Source organism: Balaenoptera borealis (assembly GCF_965194805.1).
Source record: "Balaenoptera borealis genome assembly, chromosome: 15".
NCBI classification, from domain to species: domain Eukaryota; kingdom Metazoa; phylum Chordata; class Mammalia; order Artiodactyla; family Balaenopteridae; genus Balaenoptera; species Balaenoptera borealis.
In genome coordinates, this window is record NC_138871.1 from 5,750,279 (window position 1) to 5,771,780 (window position 21,502).

The 21,502-nt window shown below is 48.0% G+C and overlaps 1 protein-coding gene across 1 annotated transcript in view; it reads left to right on the top strand.

Annotated features, from left to right (window-relative positions):
- RFX8 (regulatory factor X8) overlaps window positions 1-21,502 on the top strand; it is a gene marked incomplete at its 3' end in the record, with an annotated part of 66,046 nt that overhangs the window by 27,627 nt on the left and 16,917 nt on the right. The window contains exons 5-9 of the mRNA XM_082356502.1: window positions 11,777-11,840; window positions 15,891-16,001; window positions 16,609-16,686; window positions 19,312-19,425; window positions 20,321-20,471. Of these exons, the coding sequence (XP_082212628.1) occupies window positions 11,777-11,840; window positions 15,891-16,001; window positions 16,609-16,686; window positions 19,312-19,425; window positions 20,321-20,471 (518 nt within the window). The remainder of the gene's footprint in view (window positions 1-11,776; window positions 11,841-15,890; window positions 16,002-16,608; window positions 16,687-19,311; window positions 19,426-20,320; window positions 20,472-21,502) is intronic.

Here is a 21,502-nt window from a genome sequence, read left to right on the forward strand (position 1 = left end):
TAGACCCAGTGTTTCCCACCCCCCCCGACCGAGCAAGAAAAAGCATCCCAGACAGACTCATTCTTCTAACAATACCAGGCAAGGGGAAGCGCTAGGGAGATTCCCACCAAATATGAACAGCCAGAGGAAACACTCTCCTTCCTCGCTGGGTCTGAGACATCCCTTTTCCATCAGGAGATACTGGGAATGTGAGCCCACCTGTCGGGCGAGGCCCAGCTACAGCAAGCAGCCTGGTCCAGGGAGGCTTTTTGTCCCCCCAGCCCACCCAAGAAGCAGCCAAGGAGTCCAGCTGACGGAATCCCTCCGCTACAGAGGGAAATCCCTGCCCTGCCTGAGAAAAGCTCTCCAGCCCCTCAGGCCACACCAAGAGGGAGCTCTCAGCCGAGGCTAAGATTGACTACAGAGATGCAGCGAGGATACACAGATCAGAAGGGAGAGAGAGGCACCGTCTGGAAGGATCCACGTGCAGCCTTTCTCCTGCTCTCGCCCTGCCCCGAGGGCTCACACAGAGCACAGCCCTCTGTGCAGGAAAAGCACAGCAACACGCGTGTGATGCTTCAGCTCAGGGAAGCCCACTGGAGACTGCACACTCAAAGGCTTTACTAAGGGCTGGTCCCATAAGCACCTTCTCCCTAGCATGTGCCAAAACCACCGAGAAACGTTACTCAGCATCAACTACATTGTGTGCAGAAACAGTCCAGGCACAGTGAACCCCTCTTACTTGTTGCTTGTTGACTGGAAACACTCCGGGAGCCCAGTTTTCAGATGCCAGCCGAGGGCCAGTCTGGCAAACAGGCCTCTCTAAGCATAGCAGTCTCAGGCCTGCCGTGTTCTGTCTTCTCTGCACAAGGGCGTGACCTTGTGAATAAGCTAAGAAAACACCAAATTGCACTCTTTATTTTTATTGAAGTATAGTTGATTTACAGTGTTGTGTTCATTTCTGCTGTACGGCGGAGTGATTCAGTTTTACATACATATATATATATGTTCTTTTTTTATATATATTCTTTTCCATTGTGGTTTATCACAGGATATTGAAGAGTCCCCTGTGCTCTGCAGTAGGACCTTGTTGTTTATCCATCCTATGTACACTGGTTTGCATCTGCTAATCCCAAACTCCCAGTCCATCCGTCCCCCACCCCACCCACCTTGGTAACCACAAGTCTGTTCTCTATGTCTGTGAGTCTGTTTCTGTTTCATAGATAAGTTCATTTATGTTATATTTTAGATTCCACATGTAAGTAATATCGTATGGTATTTGTCTTTCTCTGTCTGACTTCATTTAATATGATAATCTCTAGGTCCATCCATGTTGCTGCAAATGTCATTATTTCGTTCTTTTTTACGGCTGAGTAGTATTCCATTATGCATATATACCACATCTTCTTTACCCATTCATCTGTCGGTGGACATTTAGGTTGTTTCCCTGTCTTGGCTGTTGTGAACAGTGCTGCTATAAACATAGGCATGCATGTATCTTTTTGAATTAGAGTTTTGTCTGGATATATGCCCAAGAGTGGGATTGCTGGATCAGATGGCAACTCTATTTTTAGCTTTTTGAGGAACCTCCATACTATTTTCCATAGGGGCTGCACTAACTTACATTCCCACCAACAGTGTAGGAGGGGTCCCTTTTCTCCACACCCTCTCCAGCATTTGTTATTTGTAGACTTTTTGATGATGGTCATTCTGACCGGTGTAAGGTGATACCTCATTGCAGTTTTGATTTGCATTACTCTGATAGTTAGCAATGTGAAGCATCTTTTCATGTGCCTGTTGGCCATGTGTATGTCTTCCTTGGAGAAATGTCTATTTAGTTCTTCACCCATTTTTCGATTGGGTTGTTTGTTTTTTTGTTGTTGAGTTATATGAGTTGTTTGTATATTTTGTAGATTAAGCCCTTGTTGGTTGCATCATTTGCACATATTTCCTCCCATTCCATAGGTCGTCTTTTTCATTGTTTACGGTTTCCTTTGCTGCAAATTGCACTCTTTAAAAGGGTGAATTGCATGATGTGTGAATTATCTCTCAATGAAGTTGTTTTTTAAAAAAAATCCCAGCAAGGTTTTTTTGTAGACACAGACAGCTTGTTCTAAAAGTTATATGGAAAGGCAAGGCCCTAAAATAGTTCAAACAACCTTGACAAAGAGAATCAAGTGTGAGAAAACACTACCTGATATTAAGGCTCACTATACAGCTATAGTAGTCAAGACAGTGTGGTTTGGTGGAGGCATAGACACGGAACAGGGACAGAGTAGAGAACCAGAAATAGACCCGCTCAAATATGCTCACATGATTTTTCACAAAGGTGCAAGAGTAGTTCAGTGGAAGAAGACTAGCTTTTCTTTTTTTTTTTTTTTTTTTTTTTTTTTTTTAAGACTAGCTTTTCAACAAACGGTGCAGGAACAACTAGACGTCCACGTGCAAAAAAGTGAACTTCACAACTGATACAAAAATTAACTCAGGATGGATCATACACTTACATTTAAAACATAAAAATATTAAATTTAAAAAAACAGGAGAAAATCTTTGGGGTGTACCCTAGGGTTAGGCAAAAAGTTCTGAGGCTTGACACCAAAACCATGATCCATAAAAGAGAAAACTAATGAGTTGGATCTCATCAGAATGAAAATTTTTGTTCTGTGTGTGACCTTGTGAAGAGGAGGGAAAGATAAGTTCCACCCTGGAAGAAAATATCTACAAGCCACACATCCGACAAAGGACTAGTGCCTGGAATATATAAAGAGCTTTCAAAACTAAACAGTAAAAAAAAAAGTCCAATTAGAAAGTGGGCAAAAGACGTACCCATGCATCTCCCTGAAGAGGATCTACAGATGGCCAATAAGCACATGAAAGGACGTTCAGCATGATTCATCATTATGGAAATGCAAATTAACACCACAATGAACACACACCTATCGGGTTGATTAAAATAAAAAATAATGACAACACGAAATGACGGTGACGATGCAGAGAGACTCATACATTGCTGATGGGAATGCAAAATGGTCCAACCGCTCTGGAAAATAGTTTGGCAGACTCTTCTAAAACTAAACATACAATTACCATTCAAACCAGCAATTTCACCCTTGGACATTGATCCCAGAGAAAGGAAAACTTCTGTCCGCACAAAAACCTGCACACACATGTTCATAGCAGCTTTCTTCATAATAAGCAAAAACTGGAATCAGCCCTGATGTCCTTCACTGGGGGACTTTAAACAAAGGAGGGTCCGGCCATGCCATGGAATACTGTGCAGTAGTGAAGGGAGCAAACTATTGGTACAACCGCTTGGCTGGATCCCCAGGGAATTACACGGAGTGAAAAACTCTCTCAAAAGGCTCCATACTGTATGATCCCATTTCTAAAACATTTTGAAATGACAAAAATTTTTTTTCTTTTTTTTTAATTGAAGTATAGTTGATGTACAATGTTGTGTTAGTTTCAGTTATACATGTATGTATATATGTATCATATTCTTTCCCATTGTGGTTTATCACCGGATACTGAATACAGTCCCCTGTGCTATATACAGTAGGACCTGTTGTTTATCCATCCTATATGTACTAGTTTGCATCTGCTAAGCCCAAACTCCCAATCCAGCCCTCCCCTGCCCCCTTCCCCCTTCCCCCTTCCCCCGGGGCAAGCACAAGTCTGTTCTCTATGTCTGTGAGTCTGTTTCTGTTTCTTAGATAGGTTCATTTGTGTCGTAAGTGATACATGGTATTTGTGAAATGACCACGTTTTTGAAATGAAGGACAGTTTCCTGGTTGCCAGGAGTTAGGGACCTGGGAGTGAGGGAGCAAGAGGTGGGTGTGGTTACAGAGGGGCAGCAACAGGGACCCTCGTGATGACACAGACGTTCTGTGTCTCGTCTGTGGTATGGAATGCACGCATCTCCATAGGTGATAACATTGTGTTGAACATATGCAAAAAGGAGTTTAAGTGAAACTTGGGAAATTCGCGTAAGATCGGTGAATCTGTATCAGTGTCAAAAGCCAGACTGTGACGTTGTACTATAGAGGGGCAAAATGTTGCCATCGGGGGAGATGGGGCAGAGGGTAAAAGGGAGCTCTCTGAACCATTTCTCACCGCTGCTACCTCGATTACAAATCATGCATCAAGCCTGACCCTGCAGTCCAGGAAAACACGGGATGGCGGGTCCCCTGAAGTAGCTGGTCTTCCCCCGCCCCTGTCTTCTGCTCGCACCCAGTCGCCCTTCCCGCAGAGTCGGGCTCACTCCTGTGTCCCAGAGCGCCCTCCTCACTGTGGCCTGTGCGGGGGTGGGACAGGCAGCGCAGCTGTTCACGTGGTACCCTAACCGGGGCCCGCCCTGCTGTGCACCTGGGAGCAGGCAGCCCCACGGGCAGGGAGCTGTGTCCGCCCAGGGCCGGCTTCTGAGAGCACGAGCTCGCCAGTGTTTAGACCCCAGCTGAGCATTTCCCTTGTTCCCCAGAGTGATGGCCCCAGTGAGGCAGGCGTTTCTCCACGGGTGCAGCCACTGAAGTCTGATTTACTTTCCTGCTCATGTTTGCCTAAGGGAGGAGTAGGCATCTGCATTTTTCAAGGGCATCTTGTCTGCTCTTTTTTTTTTTTTTTTCTCGACCGCGTGTTAAGGAAAGGCATGGAGCCACTGATGAGGGCGTCAGCATAGAGATTTGGCCGGGAGCCAGCGCTGGTGGCTTTAAGGGACTCTGGGGTCTGCCTCCGCATCACCGCCACCACCAGGTGCTGCAAAAAAGCATGCAATCTAATTAAAATCAGTTTAGTCTTGAGGTGAGCCCCTGTCTCCCCCGTGTTGCCCCTCCGAGCCCCATCAGAGGAGAAATTCTCACGCTCAGCTCTCTGCTACCATCCACCCCTCCCCCTCCCCCATGCCAGCAGGAGCCGCAGGAGGACACGATCCCCAGCCAGGGAACCCCTTTGTTGGACACCTGACAGGTGGCCCAGGAGCAAGCAGACCGGGAGTCCTGGTGTCAACAGCATTTGTTTTCCCTGGGGGGGTAGTGAGGGGGGCAGGCTGTGGTGGATTCCACTGAAAACTGCTGAGGCAGCGCCTGCCCTGAACCCAGGAGAAACCAAGGCTTGATTTTCAAGACCAATGAGAAGCTTGAGGCTATTTTTTTTGAGGAAAATGACTATAAATATGCAGTGTGGGGCTTCCCTGGTGGCGCAGTGGTTAAGAATCCGCCTGCCAATGCAGGGGACACGGGTTCGAGCCCTGGTCCGGGAAGATCCCACATGCCACGGAGCAACTGGGCCCGTGCACCACAACTACTGAGCCTGCGCTCTAGAGCCTGTATGCCACAACTACTGAGCCTGCGTGCCACAACTACTGAAGTCCACATGCCTAGAGCCCGTGCTCTGCAACAAGAGAAGCCACTGCAGTGAGAAGCCCACGCACCGCAACGAAGAGTAGCCCCCTCTCACTGCAACTAGAGAAAGCCTGTGCACACCAATGAAGACCCAACACAGCCAAAAATAAAATAAATAAATTAAAAAATATATATATGCAGTGTGTGCCAGATGAAAAGGACCCCTTCCCAAAATCCAGGACGTTTCTCGCCCTGCTCCAGGGTAACATAATTTTACAGGAAACAGGCCTCCCCAGATCCCAGTCTTGTTTAGCTGGCATCCAGGCTGAGTCCTGACCTAGAACCTACTGGAGAATTGAGGCCAAAGTATAAAATGCTCTATTATCATCAGAGGAGGGGGAGGGGAATGGAGAGAGAGAGAGAGAGAGTGTGTGTGTGTGTGTGTGTGTGTGTGTGTGTGTGTGTTGTTGTCACATCTAGAGAAACAGCTCTGCTTAACTGAGGTTTATTCTCTATCTCTTAGGCCAAATCCCTGGCTCATATGTTACAAGGAAAACTTTGACAGATGACTCCCCATTCTATTGCACGTGACTTCTGACATCAATGGGACAGAGGCTCACGTTTCTCTCAGGGCATATGGAAACTAACCATTGCCCTCATTCCTTCCCCAGCACACCACACACACACACACACACACTCTCTCTCTCTCTCTCTCTCTGTCTCTCTCTGTCTCTCTCCGTCTCTCTCTCTCTCTCTCTCTCTCTCTCTCTCTCTCTCTCTCTCTCTCTGTCTCTGTCTCTGTCTCTCTCTCTCAGCTTTTCCAACGTAGCATATTAAAGGCCTTTAGAAAGTTTCTAAAATTGGGCCTTCCCCAGTCTGCGCCTTTGTTCTCTGCGCCTTTGTTCTTCTGCCAGCTCCTGAGCCCAGGGGGCTGCCCGGCGGCCCTGTGCCCGCAGAACCCAGGGCTGTGGGTCCACAGCTGGCTAGTTGTGCTGACAAAGCAGAAAGGCTCAGGGTTCATCTTTCAGACTCACCACCCCAGGAGGGTGAGTTGACAGGGAGCCGTCAGCTGGGCGATTGTGGGCACTGAGGACCCAAGGATGTCAGAACATCAGCAGTTACCTCGGAGCTTTGCTTTCTGTCCGTGCAGCCCTGGTACCTGCGGGAGCTGAACCCTCCCGGGGCCAGGGCTCTATCGAGCCCCGTGCGGCCTCCCTCTCAGGTATAATCAGGAGTCCAAGTTGCAACCCGCATCTGGGCCTTGTCCGCCCTATGCATTGCAAGGCTGGTTAGAACTTGTTAAGGTTAAAAAAAAATAGGCGTTACCTGATCGTTGTCTAGCAGCTCAAAAAACATAGAGGATCCTGCCCCAGACTGCACCTTTGCTTGGGGAAGGTTTTTTGTTTTATTTATTTATTTATTTATTTATTTTTGGCTGTGTTGGGTCTTCATTTCTGTGCGAGGGCTTTCTCTAGTTGCGGCAAGCGGGGGCCACTCTTCATCACGGTGCGCGGGCCTCTCATTATCGCGGCCCCTCCCGTTGCGGAGCACAGGCTCCAGACGCGCAGGCTCAGTAGTTGTGGCTCACGGGCCCAGTTGCTCCGCGGCATGTGGGATCTTCCCAGACCAGGGCTCGAACCCGTGTCCCCTGCGTTGGCAGGCGGATTCTTAACCACTGCACCACCAGGGAATCCCTCGGGGAAGGTTTTAAAAGCCGGTAATGCTGTGAAGCTCCCAAACTATCTCACCTGTTCAGAGTGTCCCTCACATGCTCATCTCCAGCCGAGACGCCAAGACAAGGCAACGTGCTATCTGCTGAGGAAGGCTGGCATCCAGTTGCTGAGTTTTGTCTCCGGAAGGTGAATGTGAACAAGTTAGACTTTCAACACTTTTAAAGGTATCCCACCAGGTCATCATTTTGCCATTAAGTTGCTCATAAAATCTAATGGGAATAGAGTTAAGCAGTGTAAAAGCAACAGCCCCCAACGCCGAAAATGACAAAACCACGACGCTCACCTAACCTGGTTTAAAAAGAAGGTTGTTCTTCCTAAATGGGAAAAGAATGAAAAAGAATAGATATATGTACACGTATAACTAAATCACTTTGCTGTACACCTGAAACTAACACAACATTGTTAATCAACTATAGTCCAATATAAAATAAAATAAAATCTAAAGAGAGAAGGTTGTTCTTTTCCACTTTAAGTTTCAAAACTCTCACGTCTTCCTTTGCCCTCCTCGTGTACGTTATTTGTTTTCATGCACACATGTGTCTTACAAGACGGAAATAGTGGAAGAGGTAATAGAGGTGAAGATGTGAAGTTAGAGCTGGGTTTCTGGCTCTGAATTGTTTCTCATTTCCTGTACGTGAAATGGGAATAATAATGAATTATTATCCACCACCTAACGGATCGTTGTGAGGGCTAAGGTGATGCACGTAAGGCGCTTAGCAGTGGGTGAATGCTCAGTATATTTCAGTGATTAGCATCATTAGTATAATCAAAATTATATTAAATAAAGCTTTTGCAGTCATAACACCCATCCTGATATGAATACAAATATTGACTGTTTAGATATAAAAATATCAAGTTGAGGGTATCTTCTCCTAATCAAAACCAAAATAACTAATTCGTGTGCTCTGAGTAAAAATTGAAATCAGGCCCTCCACTGATGAGAAGATGAAGCACCTTCCCTCTGAAATCTGACACTGAACAAGTGTGGGACGTGAATTCAGTTTTATTACATTTTTATCCTCTTGCCTTTGTAATTGCTTCACGTTGTTTCACTGCTGTTTGAATGATTTGCAAGGGCAAATGACCATGCCCAAATGATGTAAATGAAAGTCTGGATTAATAACAACAGATGTCAAAACCTGAGAATGTGGATGCAAATTGCAGTTAGGACTAAAAGAAAGTTAAATGCCAGACGGCATATTAAGCTAACACGACATTTGAAAGATTTTCCCCGGGGGGGAAAAAAAGGATGAGTCATGTGGCATATAATCATGTCTCAGCCCTCTTTATGTTGGACCCTTCTTAACCCAATTGATCGTAAAAACTAATTAAAGTAAAATGTGGTTTTTAATGTGTCTACGCCTTTAAAGCATCTCAAGAAAAAGAAAAAGGTGGGGGGGAATTCCCTGGTGGTCCAGTGGTTAGGAACCGGGCAAGTTCACTGCCAGGGCCCGGGTTCGATCCCTGGCTGGGGAACTAAGATCCCACAAGCTGTGCGGCCAAAAAAAATAATTTAAAAAATTTAAAAAATAAAGCATCTCAGGCCACAGAGGATGATGGAAGAAGACCTCCTTTTGAGCTGGAAGCACTTTCTTCCCAGTAAGGTCAGCTCTGGATGTTTGGTATGGTTTTCTTAGAGCCCTGTTTTCACAATGACTGTGCTTTTGATCACAACCTAATAAATGTCCCAAAGGACTGAATCAGAACCACACACGGGAAATGACACAGGGACAGTGACCGCCCCCCCCCCCACCAGAACACGAGGCCATCCTGGCTGGACCCTGAGAGCTAAAACTATCACCTCCAGTGCTGCTTCAGCCCCTCACCCTGAGCGCCCCTGCTCTCGGGTGGAAGACCCCTCGGTGGGGCACCTGTCTGCCACAGTCCCCCCTTCTAGCCTAGCCCAGCCTGACCTGCAAGATCAGAGCACAGTCAACGCCTGCAGTGTTCACTCGGCCAGATGCTCTGGGCGCCGACGCCCTTGACCTGGACCTTCACAGACCTCCTCTTGCAGTAGGGCTGGTCTCCGGCAGCTGTTCTCTGCTCAGCTGCTTTGTAGCGTGGCTCTAATATTGCCACCCTCTATCTCATGCAGATTTTCATGCCTCTTGGCTTGCATGGGACCTCTGAAACTAGGTAATTTTTTAAATAGATAATTAAGATCTTACTGAACCTACGTGTTGACCCATGTGATGAGCCATTTATTGAATGAGGACCTTCCAAAGGTGGGAAGAGACAGCCTCTCCGTTCCTTTGAACAAGAGAGCTATCATCGTCTGGCTACGTGGAGATGAGGACTTTCTAACAGATGACCGAATCTCTCCGTGAGGTTGACATATTTCTGTTTCCCATTATTGTTGTCTCAGTGCATAAAATCCCCCAATTAAATGCTACAAAAATTGCATATCTCCGCAGTGAGGATAGGAGCATTGCATCCCCTTTTCGGCCTCACATAGGCCTCTGCATGGCAAGGAGTCCCCTTTCAGTCTTCCTTGTAACACTACCCTCCTTTCAATGGCTGTTGAGTTAAACTCGTACTCTACATTGAACCGATGGCAGAAACTTAGGAGTTTCACTTACAAATCCAAAATTACTGAATATCACTCTCAGTGGCTTAGCCTCCAAAGCTTCCTGAGTCAGGGTTGGGGGAGGGGTGAGCCATAAGGTGGAGGGTTTCCCTTGTCCTTCCTTTAAGTCAGAAACCAGACCTTCTAGCGTCCAGATTCCTGAGTATCCAAAGGAATGTCCCAGGAAGATGGCTGTTACCATCCAAAGACTTTAGTAAGTGCCCTCCAAGTACAGGGCTGTGATAAGTACCAACCAAAGCACACTAACCAATCACAAGGGAAGCTCCCCTGAGCTGATCAAGCTGCCAGTTTATAGGCCTGTAAACTGTTGAACTAATAAGAGAAGAGGATGGGCCCTCTGACGTAGGTTCCCCTGACGGCCTGTACTTCAGCTGTCATAACAATGACTTTGCAATTATTCGTGTTAACAGCTTTTCTCCTCCACGGGCTGTAACCTCTCAGAGGGCGGACCTCGTCCGTCACGACCACAGCTGTATCCCCCAGGGCCTAGCGTGATGCCCCAATATAGTAGGTACGCAGTAAATAACGGATGCATGAATGAGAAATGGATGGACGAAGCGGAATACATTCACGGTCTTGCATTCATTTTCCAAAGAAGACATATTAGGAGCAGCAGGAGAACAGACGTGGATTGTGGAGAAACTGCTCTCCCTCCAATTCAGCTGAGGGACGCCTCACAAGTGATTCTTAAGCATCTCTTAAAGGCTGACGATGATCCTATTTTTCTACTTAGATTCCTTTTCTATTAGCCCTTTATTCAATGAACTTTTGTTTCCGACATCTTCTTGTCTTCTTTCATTCTAGGTTTTATGCTTTCAGGTGGTGATTGTTGCTTGTTGTTTTTGTTGCTATAATGTCCCAGAGTCTTTGTGGCCATGGGCTGTTCATGGATTTTACCTGGAGAAACTCCATCATTGTCCACACCTACCCAAGATGTCATTGAGACATGACAGATGGAACTCCCGAGACATTTCAGATTCTCCGTCAGTCCATCATCCTGGATCTCCTCCAGGTTGAACAGATTCCGTGTCTTTAAACCCTTTTGCCAATGAGCAGTCCACGGTACACTTCCTGTTGTGATAACAGCTCTTACTGAGCAATGAAGAGGGTGACTTTCTAGTGGGTGTGTAGCCAGACCCTGAATCTATCTGCCCTGTTTTGAAATAGAATATCATGCAGAAACATTGATCACACGGGTATCAAGTGTTCTGTCCAGATTTCCATGGAGAATGGACTGACCCAAACCTTCAGAAGAGAGCTCCCAGGGCTGTAGAGAGGCTGGGAGGGGATGTAGGATCTGCCTATGTGAGCTGAAAGCCATTTTCCTCCACTCCCCTCCGACTCCCACCCCGCCCCAGGCCATCCCTGCCTTGAAGACCATGGTCTTGCTTCCAGAAGCAGAGCGTTCGCCTGCTACCTTCCTCCTTGCATATTTACATAGAATTCAAAGAGTCAGGCGTGAGGACGTGTGTGGGAGTGGAAGCCGCAGCCACAGCTCTGGGCAGGGCGTGGAGAAGCCAACACCTCCGGCATCTGGAGGATGCACATTTCCTGTGCAAAGCGGGGGGCCCTGGGCTCCCAGTTTCTCGATGCCCACAATTAAAGGGGAAATGCACCACACCGCATAGATAGAACTGAATATGTTCTCTGCGACATATAAATAAATGTCTCCAGTACGATATATGAACCCAAGAGGCATGGTGACATGGAACTTACATCTTATTATTCATTCTCAGTTTCCTTGTTCTGTGAAGCTGCCCTGCCCTCAACTCAGAGGATATTATCGTTTCTGAGTAGATCATTTTCAAAGCCCCAAATCAGAAAATAGAAGACTTCATTTCCATGATAATTTTTCTTTTCTCACTGGAGCAAGTCCTACCCGTGATGACATCATATTCTTGCTTCTGAAGGGAATAAACCTATAAAAATAAATACGTGGTTGTCCCAGTTACAGAAATGGATTAAAAAACAAAAAACTCTAAGCAGGTGATAATCAGCAGTTGTGGAAAGAAACTTGGAGGAGGGTTTTGAAATCAAAGTTACCCCCCAACAAGTAACCTCACTGCCAAAGAAACTCTATGCTTATGCTCAGAAACGAGTGTCTAACTGAAATTATTTCTCTGTTGTCTGTTATGTCACAGTGGAGACGTCGTTGCCTTTGAAAAATCTGCTAATTATAACAGCATTCTCCAAGAAGAAGGAGCAGTGAGTGTTGAATAAAATAGATTTGTTATGATAGACCCTGGAATATTCAGTAATTGCTGAATTAGATGCAACTGTTTTCCTGTGTGTAACATTCTTACTATGGGCAGCCCTCAACCACTCACCCCTCCAGCCGGGACTGTTGTGTGTCCACTGTGTACACACGGTGTGTGAGGACAGGGGAGGTCCCTGTCCTCAGGAACAAACTACCTAGCTACTCATCAGTCATTTAACAGTGTTTCTTCTGCTATAATTAGAAAAGAAGCATAGGTTATTAGCAATAAATCTGTGTGAAAGTGTCTCCAATTACATGTATAACTCTTTGAATTAGGACGCCAGAACTATGAATAGCTAATCTGTGACATCACGAGGTGAACTTTTCTTTGGTTGCCCAGGATGACAGGATAGCACTTTGCTACGACAAGTGGCATTGAGTAGACACCCTTTGAAAAGCCTGTTTTGTGACCAGCCCTCTTGAGGGCTGAATGGGGTGTGAAAGAAAAGTAAAAACAAACAAACAAAAAGCATATTCCCTATACTTGAATAGAATACAGTTTCGTAGCTGGGGATCTAAGACAGACATAAAACTATGGGTGTGCTGTGAGGGGCCCGTGCCCGCTACAGGGGGATTGGGAACTCCACGGGGGGGGGGGGAGGGAGGAAGGATGTGGGCCAGGAGTAATTAGGGAAGGCTTCATGGAAGAAGTGGCCTGTGTTTGTTTCCTGTTGCGGCTGTAACATACTAGCACAAATGTCATGACTTAACGCAAACTTATTATCTAAAACTTCTAGAAGTTATGAGTCTGACTAGTTCTCACCAGGCTAAGAGCAAGGGGTTGACAGGGCTACATCCCTTCTGGGGGACCTGGAGGGGAGAGTCTGTTCCCAGCCTTTTCCAGCTTCTAGAGGCTGCCCACATTCCTTGGCTTGTGGCCACTTCCTCAGCCAGCGAAGGCAGGCTGAGTCCTTCTCATGACACCATCTCTCTGGCTCTCTGCAGCTGGGAAAGGCTCTCTGCTTTTAAGGACCCTCGTGATTACATTGGGGCCACCTGGAGGATCCAGGATCATCTCCCCATCTCAGGGTCCTTAACCGTAATCACACCTGCAAAGCCCCTCTGCCACGTAAGGTTCCAGGGACTAGGATGTGGGCGTTTTCGAGGGGCTGTTCTTCCACCTATCTTGCTGCCCTTGAGCTGGTCCTGGACAGGGTCGCTGAGATCCTCTTTTTAGGAGGTGTTGATCTTGAGGGAATATGTAGCCTGCATTCATGCTGGGGGGTGTGCGGGCAGTGAGAACCAGAAGTGAGGATGTCGAGGAGAAGTAGACTCAACATGAGGTCCAGATGGTGGACAGCTTGTCAATGCCAGGCTGGGGAATTTGGGTGTCACCCAAGAGACTGGGGGAAAACCACTGAGGCATCTTCAGAAGGAGAATGACAGGATACATTTGCCCTGGGGGTGATAATTCTGGGAGCAGTGTCTTCAAGAATGCAGGAAGGACAAAAGGCATCAAGAGAATCCATAGAGTAGCTCAGGGGTGGCAGGTGGTGCCTAAAGGCACAGGGGATGACAGGAAGGTCCTCCAGCGTTTCTCCAGGGGCTGACACTTAGTACCTGCTCACTAAAGGTGGGTGGAATAAATGAATGATAATAACCCCAATGACTTTTCTTGGATCTCCTGAAGATCCCAAGCTGTATTTAATACACCTAAAAAAATCTAAATAGAATTTCTCACTTTTTTCTTTGTGATTTTGCTGAATTATTTCTCCAGAACAGGAATCCCCCTGATTCTTTCCTGAACGCCTTGTCCCGCAGAGATTCAGACTTTAGTGGTTCTGCACCAGACACTCGCTCCCTTTAGATTTTTGATTGTTTACATTATGAAGAAAAGATTTCAATTCATGATTTTCTTTTTTTTTTTTTTTTTTTTTCTGAAAGATCAGTTCTTTTCACAGGAAGAGTCCAAAAGGAATTGACTTCAGGAACACAATGAATTTACTTATTATTATTTTTGGTCGTAGCTTCCGTTTCCATTCTGACCATACTGTGTTTTCAGATGACTTCTTCTGCACAGGTGAAACTGTGAAGTATCGGAAATTAGAATTTTGAATTCCAGTTAGAAGTAGCCGTGTTTAATGTAGGGATTTCTGCAGAGTTGGACAACACAGCCTGCCCGGAGTTGCGGTCTCAGCTTGAGATGCGTAAGGCTCACTTGGGGAGCTGGTTAAAGCGAGAGATTTCTGGCCTCATGTGATTCGCGAGGGCCCTAGCGCTATGAACTTCAGGCACCCCAGGAATCCTGATGTAGTTGGTTTCAGGGCCGCCCTTGAGAAAGACGGGCTTGGATACTGGCAGAATCAGCGTCACGAGAGTATTGATGAGCCCGGGAGGTCACGTGTGCTACGGAGAAACTGGACGTGGTTGGGATCGTGCAGCGTGAGAGGAGAGGGTAGCCCAGGGTTGGAAAGGAGGATCCCTCAGTTCTTCTCCAGTAGCAGCACTGGTGGCCAGGCCAGTGAAGTCCCTGCGACAGCCCCATCCTTCCTGGTGACCAGCCCGGGCATTGTCCCCCCAACCCACGTCCTGGAAGCGGACCCATCAGAGGACTCTGAATGTTGCCAGGGTTAATGGTAGGAATGAGGGTGGAACAGCCCCCAGTGGAAACCAAACAGCACCCCATGGAATGATGCCTCTTGATCTATCACCTTTCTGTGCTACTGCTTTATTTATTTAGACATCTACACCCTTACTTTCTTCCAAAAATATTAACAACGGGAGTTTAACTTGGCATCTTCACAGTATGTAGTGCATAATGTGCATTTTTCTGGGGAGAAGCTAATTTGTTTTCATCACATGCTCAAAGGGGTTCAGGACCACAAAAGAGTTGAGAAGTAACAGATTTTAGGTCCTTAAGAAGACCGTTGAGTGTGACCCTAAACGCCCCCGGACTTCAATGTGATATTGGCTGATAACAAGGAAGCATCAGCTCAGGAGAAAGCTGGCGGCGGCTGTTCTCTGTGGGTGCAGCGCGCAGCTGGGGGCGCTCCTGGCCCTAAGGATAGGGGCTGGCGGTTCAGAAGGCTGGTCTGGCCTCCAGTGGCTTGTAGACAAGAGCCTACTGCAAACCCACGTCAACGAGCTACTAAGCAAGATATAAGCGAGTAGCTCGGTAAGGCTCTGAGCGCGTAAGAACAGAGAGAGCTAAGGAGGAACTGCTGACCTTGGAACTGTGCTGCCGCACGGCGGGCCATTAGGTTGGAGAAAATAAAGGGCAGCCAGCCCCCCCCCCGCCCCCGAGGTGCAGTCCAGCAGGCTTAGCTGCTTAACTTCCAACCCCCAGGGATGCTTTCACCGACTCTTATTAAAATGGAAGTTATTCAAAAGGCGTCTGGGAAAATCCTGAAGAAGTAATTTCAAATACAGTTGATGTCCTTCATTCAAACCAGGGGCAACCATGCCTCCCCTTGCTCTTGTGGGGGGAGGAGGGGGTGGGGAGGGGAGGCGGGGAGAACATCCAGGATGACAAAAGGCAGGAATATTGAATTCGCTTTCCGCCATGTTGCCTTTTTCCATCCTTGATGGAAAGGTTTTACATTCTGTAATGTGTTCTTCTAAAGGAAAGTCTGTGCCCCTCATTTTCCTTGTCCTTTAGGCCCTGAGATTTTTTTTATATGACTAACCATTTGTATAATCCAGGCACGGTGACCCAGACAGGATATGGTTTTAGTTCAAGGAGGGACAATGAGATAGACAAGAGTTGTAGAATGTCTTTATGGCATCAAATTATTCATAGGTAATATTTTTACTGTACGTCGCTATTCAGCATTTGTAATACACGGCAGTAAGAGTGCAATATGTTAAATCCTAGTTCCTTCCTGACGACTGTAGTGCATAGGCTTACAGAGGAAGGTTAGTATTATTTGCGATGAAATATAAGGGCAAATTGCTGGGATCAGTAGTGTGTCCAGAGGTGTGGATAAAAGATTACTCCACAGCAGCAGTGTAATTATCACCTGGCTTAAAGAAATAATCCATGTGTCAATGGTTTTTAGGGTGCCCGTCGTTCGCCGAATAAGACAGACCCAGTTGGATCGCCTTTGTCTGAATTCAGGAGGTGTCCATTCTGGGAGCAGGAACTGGCAAAGAAGTACTCCTACAAAACAGTAAGCCTGCATGCACCGGGGAGATTAACGTTCACACCTTGGCTGCCTCGGGGCAGTAAATGGCTTCTTAGTTTGCCTGTGATCGTAGTCGTACCAGTTGCAGTAATGCTTGCCTTCTCCCAGACCAGGGAGAACCAGCATTCCCTCCTGGGCTTGATGGTGGTCAGGAAGTTCAGGGCTTCTCTTCATGTCCTATAGAAAGGCTCCACGTGGGACCACGTGGTCATCTTTCAGAACGAGGGCCTCCCCGTGACAGAGCAGGAAACACATACGTGCATTTCCTAGAACCTGGGCTGGGGGGCGTGGAGGCAGAAATTGGGGTTAGGAAAGAAAGCTGTCTAAGATCGGTGGCCTTTAGAGCGGGTGGTGCAGATCCTGGAAATACATGAGTTACGGCATCAGAAATGGAGCGACATCAATTTCAGGCCAATAAGTTATGCATTACTCCACATAGCTAAAAAAACACGCGGCCCCAGGAAAGAGCCCAGCTGCTGTCATAGCCAAATAGCAACACAAGCAGCATCTTAGGGGCTCAGAAAGGTCTTTGAGGAGCAGTTCATTCTGGAAGTGGGCTGCAAACTGAAGTGACTCTCCGTATCCTTCCTAGATGGCCTTTCTTGCTGATGAATACTGCAACTATTGTCAAGACATTTTACAGAACGTGAGGAACCAAGAACTCAAGAGAGTAGGTTTTATCTGCAAAATACCAGCATTAATGAGTTGTTCTTAACCTTTCTACTTGAAAAGACCCCTCGAGGGATGTCTAGTGGGAATTCATTGACTGAAGTGCTTAGAATGAAGCTATTTTATAGTCAGTGAGCTCTTGAAGGTGCTATTTTTATTCAGTTTAATCATCTGGAAGTGTTCCAAGGTGCTCATATGGACCACTTTACGCTTTAAATAAAAATTCGGCTATTTTTAGACCCTAGTTCCAGCTGATTTGGAATCCAGTATTGGTAATGTTATTTACCCTGGAATTCTCCGTGATGCTTCAGAGCCGTTATTGATACACGGCTAACTGAACAAGAAGCAGTTCGAAGCAGGGTGCTCTGACGTGGGTATCATGATGATTGTATTTTATTCTAGAATTGACCGTGGAAGACACGAGTAAATCTCTTAACCATTCTGAATTCTGTCTTTTGCTGTATAAAATGAAAATCCAGGGAAGCAGGTGCACATTTAAATGAAAAGTTTTCTGAGGGCTCCGTGTTCTAAGCACTTCACCTTTGGGAGATAATATTCACTCAGCATGAACGCATTTTGTACTTTGTGTAGAGCATTGGCATGAGGGAGGGACCACGCGGTTTTTAGAGTGGCCCCTGGCCTATTAATGCCGTGTTGTAAACATCCATGCGTGTCAGATAGCTAATCCATTCCTTCTTGGAACTTCCCTGGTGGTCCAGTGGTTAAGACTCCACCCTTCCAATGCAAGGGGTGTGGGTTTGATCCCTGGTCAGGGAACTAAGATCCCACATGCTGTGTGGCATGGCCAAAAAAATTAAAAAAAAAAAAAAATCCATTCCTTCTTGCCTTCAGTGCTTCATCAAGTACTAACTGAATTCTTACCCTGTGACCAGCACCGTTTCTGGAACTAGGAAGGTATTCCCCAGGAGGCTGGAGAAGCGTATAGTCTGGTACTGAAAGGAACGATGTAAGCCAATGAACATGATACCGTATGGAAAGTTCTAGAACACAGTGTGATGGACGGTTCTGGGTGCCCAAGGGAAGAGGAACAGAGACAGCTGGAGTGGGCTCCCCCGGGGGAGGCCGCGTCGCTGGCAACTCTCTTAGAAAAGCAGAAGTTCGACAGACTCGAAACGGGGTAGAAAAGGGATTCCAGGCGGCATCAGTGGTGCCAGGCAAAGGCAGCAGGACGGTCACCGGCATCACAGGACAAGAAGGTCGCTGTGGCCGGATTTATCTCGAAAGGAGAGAAGCCAGAGGGGAGGTGGGAATCGGCCGCTGCGAGGAAGGGCCTCTGGAAGACCCTGACTCACTGAGGAGACGGGTTGGCAGTGACATCCAAGGGCCATATTGGAGCAGAGGGTGCGAAGGAGGTTTTGTCGCAGTCAAGGTGAGAAGGAAGGAGGGTTGGATCGGGAGATCCAGTGACAGTGACATCAGAGAGAAAGAGGGACAAATCAGAAATATTTCTGAAGCAGGCGCATCGGGATTAGGTGATTTGGGACCTGGGTGCTGGGGGAGTGGGCCGAGGTGGTGCTGTCTCATCCAGACCCGCGGGCCCCAAAAGCCTCCAGCCTGGGAGTCGAAGGATCAGTATATTCTGCTCATCCCACACTTGTCTTTTTCGTTAAGTATCTGTGAGTCTCTTGGGAGACGTCTTCTCTAGAAGAGAGTTTAAAATCAGGTATCTCCAGGGTCAGGCCTCACTCCCTTGACAGCCTGCACAGAAGGAACAGTTTCTTGCCTGGGGTCACTGGAGGGCCCTGGGGTCAGTATTGTGATGTCTCAGAACATCTGAGCTGCAGGAATCCCCAAAGGCAAGAGTCCTCATGAGCTGACAACTCAGGTTGGCCACCTGGTCCAAAGATGGGATCTGAAAAGTCAACATGGGGGAAAACAAAACAAAACTTGTCCACAGAAGTCTTTAAAGAAGGCTCCTTTGTGCAATAGAATCGCACCAGTTCCCTTTAGTCTACACCGTCCTTAGGTGAATTCTGACATGATGTCAAGGAGGAAGTGTCTTTTTTTTTTTTTTTAAATATTTATTTATTTATTTATTTATTTTGGCTGCACTGCGTCTTAGTTGTGGCATGCGAGCTCTTAGTTGCGGCACGCATGCAGGATCTAGCTCCCCGACCAGGGATCAAACCCGGGCCCCGTGCGTGGGGAGGGTGGAGTCTTACCCACTGGACCACCAGGGAAGTCCCGAGGTGTCTTTGATTCCATACTGTTACACCTCTTCCTGAGCCGAAAAATAATTGAGGGGGTCAATCAGTCAATGAAAGTTTATTCTAAACTCTGGTTTGTACCCCTGGGGCCTGATCCTCATCCTATTGTAATCAGTAGGAGCCCCCTTGTGGTCAGAAACAGCCTTCCTTCCAGAAAACTGCCTCAGGAAAAAGGTGGTCCACGTTCTCCCACCCAACTGACAGGTGGTCTCTGATGGGTGTAAAATCACTTCTGAGATACAGCTTGGAAAAGCCAATAGGCAGAGCTTTATGTGGGTTGGAATGAAATTCATTCTGTTACCATTTGGGGCTGATGAAGAGCGGGGGGCGGGTGGGCTGGAGGGGCCTCACCAGGCACAAAACGAGCGTTCAGAGATACGCGCCGTTCTTTACATCAGGTGGAGGACTCACTCACGTCCTTCTGGAAATCTCTGCAGCAGGACACAGTCATGCTCATGTCGTTGCCTGACGTGTGCCAGCTCCTTAAATGCTACGACAGACAGCTGTACAAGGTAGGAGGAAGTTCCTTCGAGGTGCTGGTTTGTATCCTTCCCAGAAATTGGTACCAGATGCTGGGGTTAGACCCGCAGCCCTCACTCTCGGCGGTGTCCGTGGGGTTGGAGAAAATGGAGAAGGTCTCCTCCTAAGACCTTCTGAGGAGTCAGTCGTGGGGCCCCTGGACCGTGAGCCTTGGATCTTTCCCTAAGACTCAGCTTTTCTTTCTGAATTCACTGAGAATCTGAGTTACCTCATGTAGAGAAAAAGCCAGTACACATGGTGACCTGTGGCTCCGGTGACCCGTGAACCCTGAACTGAGTCAGGGTTCTTCCTCTGATATTTCAGCAAAAGAGAGCTTTTTAAAAGGAGTAATTGGAGTAGTTGCTTTGCATTATATATAACTGCCAGGGCTTGTGGGTTTGTTTTTTTAAGCTCTGGAGTGATTATTATAGTTTGGGGGTCAATTATATATAATTTCTACAGTGAAAATGTGTTCCCCTTGAGCTAGTCATGAACTTTTACCTTTTATTATTTTCTTAGGAAAAAAAAATCCAGGGCTTCTAAATTTTTACTACAAAGGTTGAAAACTGGAGGCTGGGTCCAGCCCTTACATATTTTGGGCTGACCTCCCCTCCTTGCCCCCCACCCTGTATTGGCCAGCATTTGTGTTGTTTAAATTTTTGAATCAGTTATCAATACTTGGAAATCTCGGAAAGAATTCCGATTCCGGCTTCTCCAGCCTGATGTCCTGCCCAGTGGGCAGTGGCCAGGGCTGCGAGGTGGCCGAGCCCTCAGCAGGTGGAGACCCGGCCTCTCTCTCTGTCTGTGGCTCACGTGACCTGCGGCCACTCGTAACCAGAGGCTGTCCACACCGGCCGGCAGGCACATGTCTTGACACTTCCGTTGTAGGGAATTGAGGACGTTCTCCTTCATGACTTTTTGGAAGATGTTTCTATTCAGCATCTGGAATCTGTCCAGTCGTTTAGTAAGAAGTTTAAGCTGTGGCTCCTCACTGCTTTGGAAGGTTTTCCGGCCCTCTTACAGCTCTCCAAGCGCAGAGGTAGGTTTCGACGGACAACATAAATGCTGTGAGAGTCGATGAACTTTCCACGTGGGGCAGGCCTCCTCCCCTCTTGTGTTAACTCTGTCCTCAGGCACTAAACTGCAGTCCACAAGGCCTGGCCGCTTCGGCTCTCCCGGCTTTGCCTGTAGTGCCCACAGGGGACGCCTGTGCAGATACACCCACACCCTCTTACCATTTCCCCCTGGTGAATCGCGGCAGGGCCAAGGGAACGGGGAGGTAGGAAAGGGCAAGGGGGAGGCGGGCCGTGCCTCCGCTCTCTTGAGCCAGCAGCGCTCAGCTCACTGCCCACCCAAGCGGCGCCGGCGAGGGCTCCGGCCCCAGCATCCTCCCGCCTCTCTGTGCTCTGGGTGGGCCCCCGCGAGGCTCAGAGATTATCTCGCCCTCCTTAGAAATTCCCGCCCGTAGCCTGACTTGCTCAACTCCAGGCCGCCAGGCCTTCACACCCATGTGGCTCCAGTTACCCTGGTGACTGTCCCCTCCATCCGGCTGCCAGGGCGCAGTGTCTCAACACTACCCGCTGTCGCAGAAGGCTGTTTGTCCGCTCGAGCCTGCGACGGCTTCCTGTTGGGAGCCCGAGCTGTTCCGCTGGCTGTCCCCGGCCTCCCTGCCTCTGACCCCGTGGTGTCCCTCCAGCTCCGTGGCCCTTGTGAACGCCAGCACACACCCACTGTGTGGGTCGCGTGTTTTACGGTCCTGGAAATTCCCGGTTTTCTCCCTCCTGCCTTTGTGAGGTTCTCCATCACTGCCTGTAGCTCTCCCCGCCCGCCAAGCCCTCACCACTTCCTTCCCTTCCCCTCTGCAGGCCTGCCACCCTTGCGCCCTGTGCGCTCTCCCCCCCGAGGGCCCGCAGAACAGGCCACGTCTAATCTTCACCCACCCCTGGCATCCCCAGCACCCCGGGCTGTGTTGATCCCTGTCTGACCCACTTGGAAAAGTTCACGTGCCCAGGCTGGGCCCTCGGGCCCGTGTGATTGCCAGCCAAGAAGGCAGCAGGAAGGGTCCTGCAG